Source organism: Aythya ferina, assembly GCF_964211825.1.
Source record: "Aythya ferina genome assembly, chromosome: 2".
NCBI lineage: Eukaryota > Metazoa > Chordata > Aves > Anseriformes > Anatidae > Aythya > Aythya ferina.
The window spans coordinates 65972722-65985924 of NC_140297.1; the positions used below are offsets into that span (position 1 = coordinate 65972722).

The 13203-nt window shown below is 41.5% G+C and overlaps 1 protein-coding gene across 11 annotated transcripts in view; it reads right to left on the bottom strand.

Annotated features, from left to right (window-relative positions):
- Positions 1-13203, bottom strand: part of HIVEP1 (HIVEP zinc finger 1) — a 128826-nt gene that overhangs the window by 48924 nt on the left and 66699 nt on the right. For 10 of the 11 annotated variants that reach the window (XM_084508780.1, XM_084508781.1, XM_084508789.1 and 7 more), the window contains one exon: positions 4923-4976. The exons of the other annotated variant lie outside the window; for it this stretch is intronic. In XM_084508780.1, the coding sequence (XP_084364906.1) occupies positions 4923-4976 (54 nt within the window). The remainder of the gene's footprint in view (positions 1-4922; positions 4977-13203) is intronic. 11 annotated transcript variants of the gene reach the window in all.

Sequence of the window (13203 nt, forward strand, 5' to 3'; positions counted from 1 at the left end):
TCTAATACAGCCTTAGGGTAAAACCTGCAGTAACTCCGCAAGGGAACACTCATCCAGACAGAGCTGTGACAATGTCTTGGGCTTCTGGAAGAGGTGAGAGCATCTTAGAAATCTCCTTTCACTGACCAAGAAATGAGCAGCTATGCTAAGGATGTGAAAAACGGAGGATTCAGAATACACAGCATTGTATTCAAATTCTACCGTGCAGCATCTCCAGCAGTAGGCAAAAAAATGAAAAAAGCCCTTTGAGAAACCTGAAAGTGACAGAGTGAGAAAGTATAGCAACGTGGTTGATAGGTAAATGACAGACTTAAACAGGTGCTAGATAAACCTGAACATAGTTTAAGGACAGACCTGATTCATTCAACTGAAGTAGGTTCTCCAAAAAAGTACTTGCTCTACCAGAACTGATGGACTGGAGGGGGCCAACATAGTGCACTGATTGGAAACTGCTGTCTGCCAACACAGACCCTGGTCCATGGAGTGTAGAACTTGAAGTCCCGTGCTTTGTCTGAATAAAGTTGGCTGCAATTGTTGAGGCAAACATGGTAATACAAAGTCCATGACCCTTGGTAAAATAGGTTGAAAAAGGCTTCTCCATGAACCTAGACAAGGACATGCCTGCCAGTTCTGGGAAATGATCACGAGAGAAGACTGGCAGATGCTTGTGTGCCATTAGAGGGACTGGAATTCTGAATCCAGGATGGATTTGTTACCCTTTACCTATTGAAGGAATAGGTACAGTAAGTCTACCCATCTCAGAAGTCAAAAAAAAAAAAAAGTAGAAATTCAAACAAGAACAGCTGCTTATTCAGAGGGATGAATTTATATCCAGCAACCACAACAGCCTGCAAGTCTAAACTGCAATGAAGCTGAAGAAGATGCACACATACACGCATTCCCAGACCACCTCTGTCTTTATACTTGGAAGACATAGCCATTGACACAACTGAAAAGCTGAAGAAGGAAGCATATTCCCTGTGATCTAGCCTCTATTAATGATTCTTTTTCCTGTGACAGGGCAAGTAGCAGTTATCCCAAATAATGTCCAGAACAGTACTCCTAAGAGACAGAGAGCCCCCAGGATTGGTGGGCGCACAGAGTATACGCTAGGCCATGAGATGGTTCCACATCAACAATTGGTTGAGTTCCAGAATCTGGAGAGACTCTGTAGAGGATCTGAAACTCCTTTCATAGGTAATCTCAGTGTTGCTCAAGTTTGTCACCAGCTTTAGTTCTCTGAAGAGTTTGAGAAGCAGAGCCATTCAGCAGTCTTAGCATCATTGGTGCCAAGTATTGAGAGAACCAGATTAGTACCACTGGTCCTAAAGAATGTTATGGCAGTGCTGGTGGAGCTGAACTTAGGACTATTGTGATAAGCAGAGAGCTGCTGCAATGGATAAAGAAGAAAACAAATGCTTACAGTGCTTCATATTGGCCTTCAGTGGCTGAACTGGTTCTGGGGATGACCAAATCAGAAGCCTCTGTGGTAACCACAAGGATCTGAGAGGACTTGATTTTACCAGTCTGGAAGGGAGAAGACAGAGAGACTTTCTTGTGATGGATTTCTTAAGAGTATGGCCAGTGGTAGATCAAAGTCATAGCAGTCAGATTCAGCTAACTGCATTCCACAGCCCTTCATACCCAGGGTCCCACATCAGAAAAATTCTTTCACTGCCTTCTCAAGGTGAAATTTTCTGTCGTTGAAGCTCAGCTAGTTTTAAAGGACACCACACAGAGCACTCATTGGGAACACCACCTTCTCTGTCACACCAACAATACCCAGAGTTAGAGAAGCAAAGCTTTTCCTACTGGGAATTCATAGAAGCAACTGGACAATTAAAAAGAAATGAGACAGTAAAAGAATTGTCCATCTTATACTTGCACCAAGCAGGAAGAAGAATGGAGCTAAGCATGGCCTCTAAAGAATATCTTTCTAGTCTCAAGTGACAGGCCATTTCTATATCCATAATCAGAATGTATTTGTAGACTATCACTCCAAAATAATAATAATAAAAAGATCTTCCAGTTACAACTTCATACTACATAACTGAATTCTGTAGATTTCAAAACTAGATCTGCTCATTTACTATCTCCTCTGTGTTTACTACAGACCTGTTTCATTTTGCACTTAATTGGATTATTACAGCTAATGGAAAAATGAGATGTGTTAAATACATACCTTTTTGTACCCAATTAAATCCAACTTAAATCCCATACATGTATAAAGTTATAACTGATCATTGCACAATGCTAGTCAGCCGAAAATGCGGCATGATTAAACTTATAGGAAATTCTTCCATACAAATACGCTAAGCCATCACCAGCTTCAGTACTGACAGGGCAGTTGTTAACTTGTGATAATTTCCACAAAATTACATCTCCTATTAATTTCAGATAGGAAATAGACAAATCTAAGTTGATCTAGATGAACTGAAAGGCAAAGGAAATGAACAAATAAGAAAAACATACAACAATACTACAGGTGAGCCTGTAGGCACTGGATTGTAATTTAAAATACCTTATATTAACATGTTCACATATTTGTTTACTTCTTTATCTCAAAACACATTTCCTTTTTTCTTTCTTTTTTTTTTTGTTGTTCCCGGCCTTCAAACAAGTAACTTAATTTACTTCATGTTACAAAGAAACCTGTTAGACATTTAAAAAACCAAAGAAAATAGAAAAGAATGTTTCTCATTCAAAAAGAAAAATGAAAGAGTAGTCTTACTAACTCAGTTATTTCTGCATCAATTATGTATGTTAAAAGTAGTTTTCGACTACCAGCCATGCAAACTTAGGTTAGGAGCCAAAAATTAAGCTGTGGTCTTTCTGACTTCTGCAACCCTGAAAGGTGAGTGCTATCACCACATAGATCTTAGTAACTCAGTCCTTTCCAGAGCACTTCAGACCACTTTTCAGTGCACACTAGGGAAGGTCTCTTCATTTATGCAGGACTACAAAGATGGTAGTGAGGCACACATATGAACAAAGCCCATGAAAATAGGGGGTTAATCTTCAGCTTGAACATGTCCATTACAAAAATAATCCAGAGCAATATTACTTCTACAAGACGAACAAGGGCAGACAGTAATACTTTACACACCACGAAGTTCTTATGTTTGGATGACAATGTCACTTGCCTATGATCCACTGAACAAAAATGTCACACTACTATTCAGTAGAAGTTCTAGTTTGTTGGAAAGGTTCTAGTTTGTTGGAAAATCTCTGTAAATGTTTAAAGAGCTGCTTTTACAACCTATCCACTTGTTTTTTTTCTCCTTCACTTTTTTCAGGTACAGAGCGATATCATAGTCTTGGTGCCCACTCAAGATACCTTCTATGAAACCTTCACTTGGTAAAACTAACCCAAACATGAGTTGGAGAAAAGAAAGCTGAGTGGGATATGGACAAGGTTTATGAAATCACAAAAGCAGTGGGTAAGGTGAATATTGAACTGCTATTTAACAAATTGTACAATGCTTGAACTAGAGAACACCTGTTAGAGCTAGCAGGAGATTGGGGGGGGAGGGAGGAGAAGTAAAATAATGTACTTTTTAATGCAGCTGGTAGCAAATTTCTGCCATTTGCTGCCAAAGAATACTAGAGGCAGACAGCACTGAAAAAGAATATAATGGTAACAGGTCCATAAATGTCCAGATACTAAAGGGATAAGGCAGACATCCCATTGTCTGTGGACAGTCTAAAGGGAATGGACTACAGAAAGTGGACAAGCTTAGCTGCTGTCCTTAACCGGTATGTCCTATTCCCTATGCTGGAGGCAGAATGCTGGGACAGAAGGACCCTGCTGATAACCAGTAGGGTATTTCCTATGCTCTATAATATTCAGAAAGTTTGGAAATTCATTGTTTTAAAAGGTAATAAACTTGGATACCAGGACAGAGCATCAACAATTTACACTGCTGTTCAAAGATGTGTCACAAGTCAGAAGGACATGTCACTGTAAGAGCCGTGAATGCCTACAGAAAACAACACAAAGCAGTGAAATGTGGTACTGATAGGGTAAAATGCATCATGCTGGATCCAGTAGCCTAAGGGAGGTGAAGCTGCTGCTCCATGCCTCCAGCTCCAACCAGCAGCGAAGCTTAAAATGTATTCCCAGCAGGTGCATACACACAGAGCACACATATATACCACATACATACATATATGTGGCTGGACATGCAGATTTGAGCCTCCACACTATCCCTTGCACTCCCTCATGTATCCCACGCTCAGGCAGCAATCCCCCTTAGTCCAAAAGGTGACCTGCGGAGCTCATACTGATGGCTCATGGTGTTGCGATGGGCCTGGGGATAGCCTCGTCAGAGATTATTTGTGTTGTCCCCTGCCCAGCCCTCATCTCTCTGTGCTCCTCTGTGGATGTACAGATAAGCTTTATCACATAAAACCTAACAGGTACTCCAGCAGTCAGACAGCCCTGAAATACAATGACTTTCCACTAGCTTTCTAAGCCCTAACATACATAATTAATCTGTCACAGGTCATCTGTTTCTTAAAATAGCCTGTGAGGATCAATCTCCTTTCAGCATCTGTTAGAAATCATCGTACGTTGCTTGTCATAAACCAAATATGGTTATTAACGATTAGGTAAATCATATTATGAACCAACCTGTTAGTAGAGGGCTTTAGACAGTAACTTACACAGTCTCTACTGCTACAGCTTTAGCAGCCTTATCAAGGTCAATGCAGCTACTCAAGTGGTTAAAGCATTTGTGTCTCAGCAAAATTGGGGTGTTACAGATCACAGCGCCTGATCTGCAGATACACATTCCCTGGGCCTCATCCAATGCCCATGGCCCAGTGGAGTCTTTTCACTGATGCAGGAAGGCTTTGCATCAGCCTATACAACAGCAATATAATTTTCCTTTTTGCTGTTTCATCTTGGTTTTGCTTATTACCTCTCTGTTGGTCTTCTGTTCCATTTAGTTGTTTTTGTGCTTCTTCGATTTTGTCTGCAAGAAAGAGAAGTCATTATTAAAATATATAAAAAAAATGCAAGTTTTGAGAAAATCATTTACTGAAGTCTGTCTTGAACTGTCTGTTTATATTGAGGAGTAATACCATTCACACATAAATATGCAGCACATTATAAGTAATACTGCCATATAAAATTTCATCATGTTTTACCAGCAAGACTATTGACATGTTAAATTACACAGAACTGCAGAGAGAAAAGCAATGGGATCAGATCTGCAGTCAACAGCTAATCCCACTGTAGCTTCATACCATCAATAATAATTTATGCAGTCAGGGGATTCATCAGAATAGGTATTATTGTGCATAACAGGGTATTTTAATATGTTTTTGAAAAGTGCTGTTAGAACAAGGCAATGCAGCATTAAGCATTGTGATACAAACAGCAATTAAGATTTGATACATGAAGCGTCGGAGCCAACGCTGCCACAAGGGAGTAGCGGGGGATGAGCAGTAGCCCCACGCTAATTCCTCCGCAAAACTACCCATCGTTCATACTCACACAGTAGGAGCAAAAAGCAGCCTCAAGCCTTTAAGCTCTCTCTGCTGTTAGCACGCCTGCTGCCCCCAAACTCATGTGTGCCAAGAAAAGGAATTGTGTTTCCACTGCTGTGGCACCACAGATCTGGCTGAGGGGGTGAGCCTCAATCTGTGTATGTCTGTTTACATGTAGAGCAAGAAGAAAATGGGCAGCAGGAACAAACGAAAACTCAAGGCTCATTTCTTTTTAGTAGAAAACAGTCCTTTGGTGTGTATGAGGGAAAAAGAGGTCATGTTAGTAAGGAGCAGTGGTGTGAGGACAGGCTACACCCCGCACTGCACCGTGGCCTGACTGACCAAGACCTGAGCTTGGAACATGGCTTTCAAACATCATCGAACATTTCCCAAAATACATGTGAAAGCTTTTTTGAATGGTGCAGTTTTTGTAATATTAAATTGAAAGAACAGAACAGAACTGCAATCACCCTAAACCTCTCTGACTGTACTGGTACGGTTTGTGAAATACCAGGCTTCCTGGCTGCCATACCAAGGGGGAAGACAGGCCTGCAAAGGCTTCACCTCTTTGTTCACCAGTGCAGAGGCTGGGTTTTACTCTGACTATTTACTCACCATCCCTATGCAATGCAAGGTTTCTAGAAGACGGTCCTTTCTTCAACAGACTCAAAATCAGTGGTTTTAAACAACTTTTCTAATACTTATGAGCTGAACCACTGAAGGATGTTTGTTCATCATTTGTTCACGGTTGGGAAAACAATTTCAGACTTCATTGTATTCTCAGTAGAACTAAAGAACTGTAACTGAACCAGACCCTTCTCAGATGATTTATGGCCGAGTTCTCTTCAGCTTGCTCCAGTCCTGTGTTTCTGCTTCTCAAACCTAGCACCTGGCTCCTTTTCTTACAGATGCTGGGTAATTTCTCTCCTGCATGCAAAGAACACAACAGACCGACCCACACGCATGGTTACCAACCGGGCTTCCAGAGCTAGAGCAAACTGAGCTGCTGATGAGAAAGACTACCCCCACAACTTTAAAAGCCAAATGTCTTCCTTTTTCCTCTGTGGTTAGCACGATGTACATATGTATTTAAAGTAAAGGTTTTTTTTATATATGCAGCTTCTTCTGTACTGATTCACTGGCTGCTAAACGCAAAACCTAAGTGACTCAGAAGGAGAACACCACGTTGCTCGCTCATCACTGACCCTGTTACACAGGCTCACTTTAAATCACTCACTTCAAGTCTTCATTGTTGGACAGCTTTCTAGATTAAGCTACTGCTGAAATAGTGTATGTATCTATACTTTTTATTATTGAGAAAGGGTTGTAAATTACATTTTTTAACAGAAAGAAAACAAAGCATCTTTTATAAATACATGCTACTAATGCTATTAGAAAAAACACATCTAACAATCTTTTTGTAGAAAAAAAAAATGTAGAAAAACGCTGTTTTTCTACAGATTAGTTCTTTATAGAAAGGTGATGGAATAAGCTATTTACAGAATTGCACAATACCCGATGAGCTACCTGAACACACAGGAAAAAATAAACATTGAAGAATTAATCCAGATTTACCAAAAAGCAGCAAGCAAGCAAAACCACAGACTGGCTATCAAATTCATATCCCCTCTGTTTAGAAATATATCTAATGTACAAGATGCAGTGTTTAGCTCTTGAGAGGACGTAAAAGATTTGTCACCAAAATATTTATAAACAAGCACACTGACAAATGTAATTTAATTAATAAAAGAATTACCTGCATACTTCACATAAATAGTAAAATAAATTCAAGTGTTTAAATTCACAATCATTCTATTTTAAAGAGAAAAATTACTTACGTATTTTGGAAATATGTAACATTAAATTGCCAGAAAGATAAAGTATCTTGATCTCCTAAACTCAATTATCTCATTTAAATGAGAGAGAGAGAGAGAGAGAGAGAGAGAGGAGTTTCTATCAGAAATTCCCAACTGCTTCTTTGTCAAACTGTAATCCCAAACAAAGAACCACAGACAACAGAAATAATAACTAGGTAACCATATGCTTTGTACACAGCCAGAAAATCTTCTACACTTCCTGCATCTCCTTAAATCTTTTTCCCAGTGAGTAACATCAGTTGCATAGATGTCTTTCTACCTGTAGAGGTATCTGTGCAGAAGAGTTTCAAGAACCACGAGCACAGCAAAAATATGAATATTGCTTCTGGTAACTCAGGGGGTGGCTGTGGATTGCCAAACAGCAAGCAAAGACCTGAACAGAGAGGGCACAGCATCAGGAAAGGGACTTTGGTGACAAGTTGGGCAAGGTCTGCTGAGTTGTAACCATGCACGGCAATGCCTTGCAAGCCCCTGCTGCTGCACTGTGTTGCTAAATCTTGACCGAGACCAGATACTTCCAATTTTGATAATATATGTAGAACAGGTACTAATAGGTCTAGCTGCTAGCACCTTCATTGGGCACAACATCCTTTTAATGATCCTTACCGGGTAGCTGCCCCTTCTTATTAGGACACCGAGGCATTTTTCACAGCCCAGTGCTAAATCTGGAAGAGTGATAAATCTGGTCTGTGTTTTACAGTTCCAGACACTACATTGGTGGCTGCCTCCTAGAATGGTTCACAATAGTTTTAGCTTTGAGGGAAGAACTGGGTTACCCCAAAACACTGTTGGCTCAAAGGAAGGAGTGGGTTATCCCAAAACTCTGCAGAGAAGGAGGGAAGAGCATGGAGGTGAGTAAGCAACTCACTGAAGTTAAACTGAAAGGTGGCTTCCCTTCGTTCTCCTGAATACTCACAAGCATACCAAAAATAATTTGCTGAATAGCAGAGCATTTATATCATCTAGTCATTTCTCATAGGAGAACTAAAGAATACATAGGGCCGCTCCTTGATAGGGAAGGTCTCCTCACAGACAATGACGTAGGCAAAGCAGAGACGCTTAACGCCTTCTTTGCCTCTGTCTTCAATGCCGATGATGGGCTTCGGGACCCAGGGTGCCCTGAGCTGGAGGACCGGGACGGTGGGGATGACAAACTCCCAACTGACCCTGAACGTGTGCGGGATTTGCTACTCCACCTGGATCCCTACAAGTCCATGGGTCCGGATGGGATTCATCCCCGGGTGCTGAAAGAGCTGGCGGATGTCATCGCGGAACCTCTCTCAATTATTTTTCAACGATCCTGGGAATTTGGAGAGGTCCCGGTAGACTGGAAGCTGGCAAATGTTGTGCCGATTTTCAAGAAGGGTCAGAAAGAAGACCCTAGCAATTACAGGCCTGTCAGTCTCACGTCAGTGCCTGGTAAAATCATGGAGAAGTTGGTTCTCGGACTTATTGAGGCGCACCTGGGGGACAAAGCAGTCATTGGTCCCAGCCAGCATGGGTTTGTGAAGGGTAGGTCCTGCCTAACTAACCTGATTTCCTTTTATGATAAGATCACCCGTATGGTGGACCAAGGGAAACCAGCTGATGTGATTTTTTTGGACTTCAGCAAGGCTTTTGACACGGTTTCCCATAGGATCCTACTGGACAAAATGTCCACCATACAGCTAAATAAAAACATCATACGATGGGTGAGCAATTGGCTAACGGGCAGGGCCCAAAGGGTTATGGTAAATGGAGCTGCGTCAGGCTGGCGGGCGGTCACCAGTGGGGTCCCTCAAGGCTCCATTTTAGGGCCGGTACTTTTCAATATTTTTATAAACGATCTGGATGTAGGAATAGAGGGTATTTTGAGCAAGTTTGCTGATGACACCAAACTTGGAGGAGTTGTGGACTCAAATGAGGGCATAAAGGCCTTGCAGAGGGATCTGGACAGGTTGGAGAGCTGGGCGATCACCAACCGCATGAAGTTCAATAAGAGCAAGTGCCGGGTCCTGCACCTGGGACGGGGAAACCCTGGCTGCACGTACAGACTGGGCGATGAGACGCTGGAGAGCAGCCTAGAAGAGAGGGATCTGGGGGTCGTGGTAGACAGCAAGTTGAATATGAGCCAGCAGTGTGCCCTGGCAGCCAGGAGGACCAACCGTGTCCTGGGGTGCATCAAGCATGGCATCGCTAGTAGGTCAAGGGAGGTGATTGTCCCGCTCTACTCTGCGCTGGTGCGGCCTCACCTCGAGTACTGTGTGCAGTTCTGGGCACCACAGTATAAAAAGGACATGAAACCGTTGGAAAGTGTCCAGAGGAGGGCTACAAAGATGGTGAAAGGCCTTGAGGGGAAGACGTATGAGGAACGGCTGAGGTCACTGGGCCTGTTCAGCCTGGAGAAGAGGAGGCTGAGGGGGGACCTCATCACAGTCTACAACTTCCTCGTAAGGGGTTGTCAAGAGGCAGGAGACCTTTTCTCCATTAACACCAGTGACAGGACCCGCGGGAACGGGGTTAAGCTGAGGCAGGGGAAATTTAGGCTGGACGTCAGGAAGGGGTTCTTCACAGAGAGGGTGGTTGCACACTGGAACAGGCTCCCCAGGGAAGTGGTCACTGCACCGAGCCTGTCTGAATTTAAGAAGAGATTGGACTGTGAACTTAGGCACATGGTCTGAACTTTTGGGTAGACCTGTGCGGTGTCAAAGAGTTGGACTTGATGATCCTTAAGGGTCCCTTCCAACTCAGGATATTCTATGATTCTATGATTCTATGATTTCCTTCCCTTTTGTCCCTTTTAATTAGCCTTAGGTGAAACATTTTCAGGCAAATTATTTAAAATAATGTATCCTTTCTTTCATAATTGTATTACAGATTCTCTAACAGTAAACACCTTTGTTAACTCTTAAACAAAAATACCTTATACAAAGATCATCTTGCAAAACCAAGGAGGAACCGAAAGCTGCGAAGTCCACTGTTAATTCAAAATAATATCAGGAAATAACATTATCTGATCTAATACTCACTTAATTTTGATTTAGCGTCCTTTCAGTTTTAAACTCACAGTACTGAGGATACTGCCTCACCTGAAATTCTACAAAGGAGACATTTGTGTATCACTAGAATACTATTTAATTTTACTAGGATAACAGAAAGTAATATTACTTCTGGAAATTTCTGGTACACTGCAGGTATAGCACCCTCTTTATTGCTCATACAATGACAGAACAGCGCCTAGCTGGGCTGTGGGCTTCTTGCAAGACACATTCTAATACTGCCAGCAGACATTCTTCTGAATGGCATACATCTAGAAGCAAATGATGACCACGTGAAGGCACACTCTCACTTAAGGCAGGACACTTCTCATTAAGTGCTCGCTAGAGGCGAACAATAACAAAAGGAAACTGTGGTGCATCCATCAAGTAGAGGAGACCAACAGTGCCACACATCACGGAACCAACTCTTGGTTATCAGAAGCAGGTGCATACCACAAAAAAAAACAAAGCACAAGTAATAGAGCATAACAGTAATATATATATATAAGATGTAGCAAAACAACATGGGTACATGAGAGAGGAAAAAAAGTCTGTGACTACCTGTGAGATGCAGCAATTCCCAACAAAGCCTGTCTGTAGCTGCAGGCACCTGTGAACTGCAGCACAGGATGAGCACCACTACCCTTTTCCAGCCTCCAGTTGTCCGTCTGTCCTGACTGCATTCAGCCCACTGCCCCGCAGCTTTGCACCGATTGTGCAATATTGCAGTCCAAGTGCCCAAGCTCTGAATTTAACTTGCTCAGGAGCATTGCCCTGCCACCACCACCATAACCCATTCAAACAAATAGAGCTGCATTTTTATTAGTGTTTGTAGTACCGGGATGACTTCTTGATTTAATCTCAAGTATTAAAGCTTTTCACACTATTGTTCAATACAGCTCTCCCAACAGATGTCCACAGCATGGAAATATCAGCAAATTCCTTGGGGTTTTAAATATATAATGTAACTGTGCTTTCTAGGAATGTGAGGAAGGAGATCTGCACACAAGAAAAGATGTTTACTGTTTTACATGCCTCCTGCTGTGGAAGATCATTAAGTGGACACCAATAGAGTTAGTTTGAAAAGGCAGTGCTGTGGTGAATGAAAAATAAATGCAAAAACGAACCAGAGTTTTCAACTTTACATTCTGTTCTTGGTATTCGTCAAGGATATAACCTCACAGATTTAACTGCACACACCACAAATAGAATGTAGTTTTAAAAGACCTTGGGTAGTTTTCTTTTTAAGGCATCAACATAAACAAACATGCTAACATGTATTAGAAGTGCATTAGGCATTTTCATTTTACACATGAGAAATTTTAAAGGCCTTACTTATATGATCAGCTAAGAAAAAAAAAAAAAGGGTTTAGGCTTTGTGGAAAGGACAGTCCAAATACTGAAACACATGAGGTTTGAAAACATGAAACCAGTAACTTCTGACAGCAGTTTAAACTGCAGCAAATGTAATCTTCCATTTTCAGTTTCATTTGTGCGTTTTGTTTTGTTGTTTTTAAAAACAAACAAACAAACCTCATACTTTAAGTTACCAGGAGAGTTTACGGGGGGGGGTGGGGGAGGGAGGTGGTAAATGCTCATTAAACTCAAGCAAAATGCCCAATACATTTCACTGTATACATTTACATGCATCCGTATAACTGTAAAAAGATTTCTTGATGAATATTTAAAACTTCTCTATATAAAAGCGTGTTTTGTAAAAATCCATATACTTCTCTACAGATAACTGGAGGATTAGCACTTAATATGGTACAAATCTGCTAAAATTAGACTACTGTATCAAAACTTCAAAAAATAAACATTTCTATTTTGCCTGAAAAGCTAGGTTTTTATATTCAATTTTTTAACCATAACAGCTGGAAGGAAAATGTCTGCTTTTCTTCGCTTTAGTTAAAGAAAGAACTCCCATGCCTTACTCCTGAGTCATCCTAAAAATACCTCCAGCAAAACAGCTTCATATGACAGCAGTGTTTTTTGTGGCTTTCTGAAGAAAATCACTCTCAACCTTTCTTTATCATAAGACATTTGAAGATAATTTTAAAGATCACTTTTCATGTTTTTCAGTGGACACCAAGAAAGATATCAATTTAGAGAATCACAGAATTGTCTAGGTTGGGAGACCTCAAGATCATCGAGTCCAACCTCTGACCTAACACTAACAAGTCCTCCGCTAAACCATATTGCTAAGTTCAACATCTAAATGTCTTTTAAAGACCTCCAGGGATGGTGACTTCATCACTTCCCTGGGCAGCCCGTTCCAATGCCTCACAACACTCTCAGTAAAGAAGTTCTTCCTAACATCCAACCTAAACCTCCCCTGGTGCGACTCTAGCCCATTCTCCTTATCCTGTCACCAAGCACGTGGGAGAATAGACCAACCCTGACCTCGCTACAGCCTCCTTTAATGTACTTATAGAGGGCAATATGGTCGCCCCTGAGCCTCCTTTTTACCAGGCTGAACAAACCCAGCTCCCTCAGTCGACTTTTTTTTTTTTGTATCTATCTTATCGACTTATTTTTTTCTTGTATTGATCATCTAGATCACTAGCAGAAAATAAAACCACAGTTACAAAATATTCTTCAGTTAAAGTACAGTAATGCAATCACACTACACGTATTGGGAAGTGTTACTGAAAACAGAATACTGGGTGGGATGCTTGTGTTTTCGGGAGGAAAACTTACAGACAAGGGGCAGAAGGCTGAGGTGCAGTGTGGAAATTTAGGGGAATGGGTCGGTTAGTGGATGGAGCGGGAGTGCAGGTGGTGTTTTCGTCCATCCCTATGGTGGCAGGGAGGGG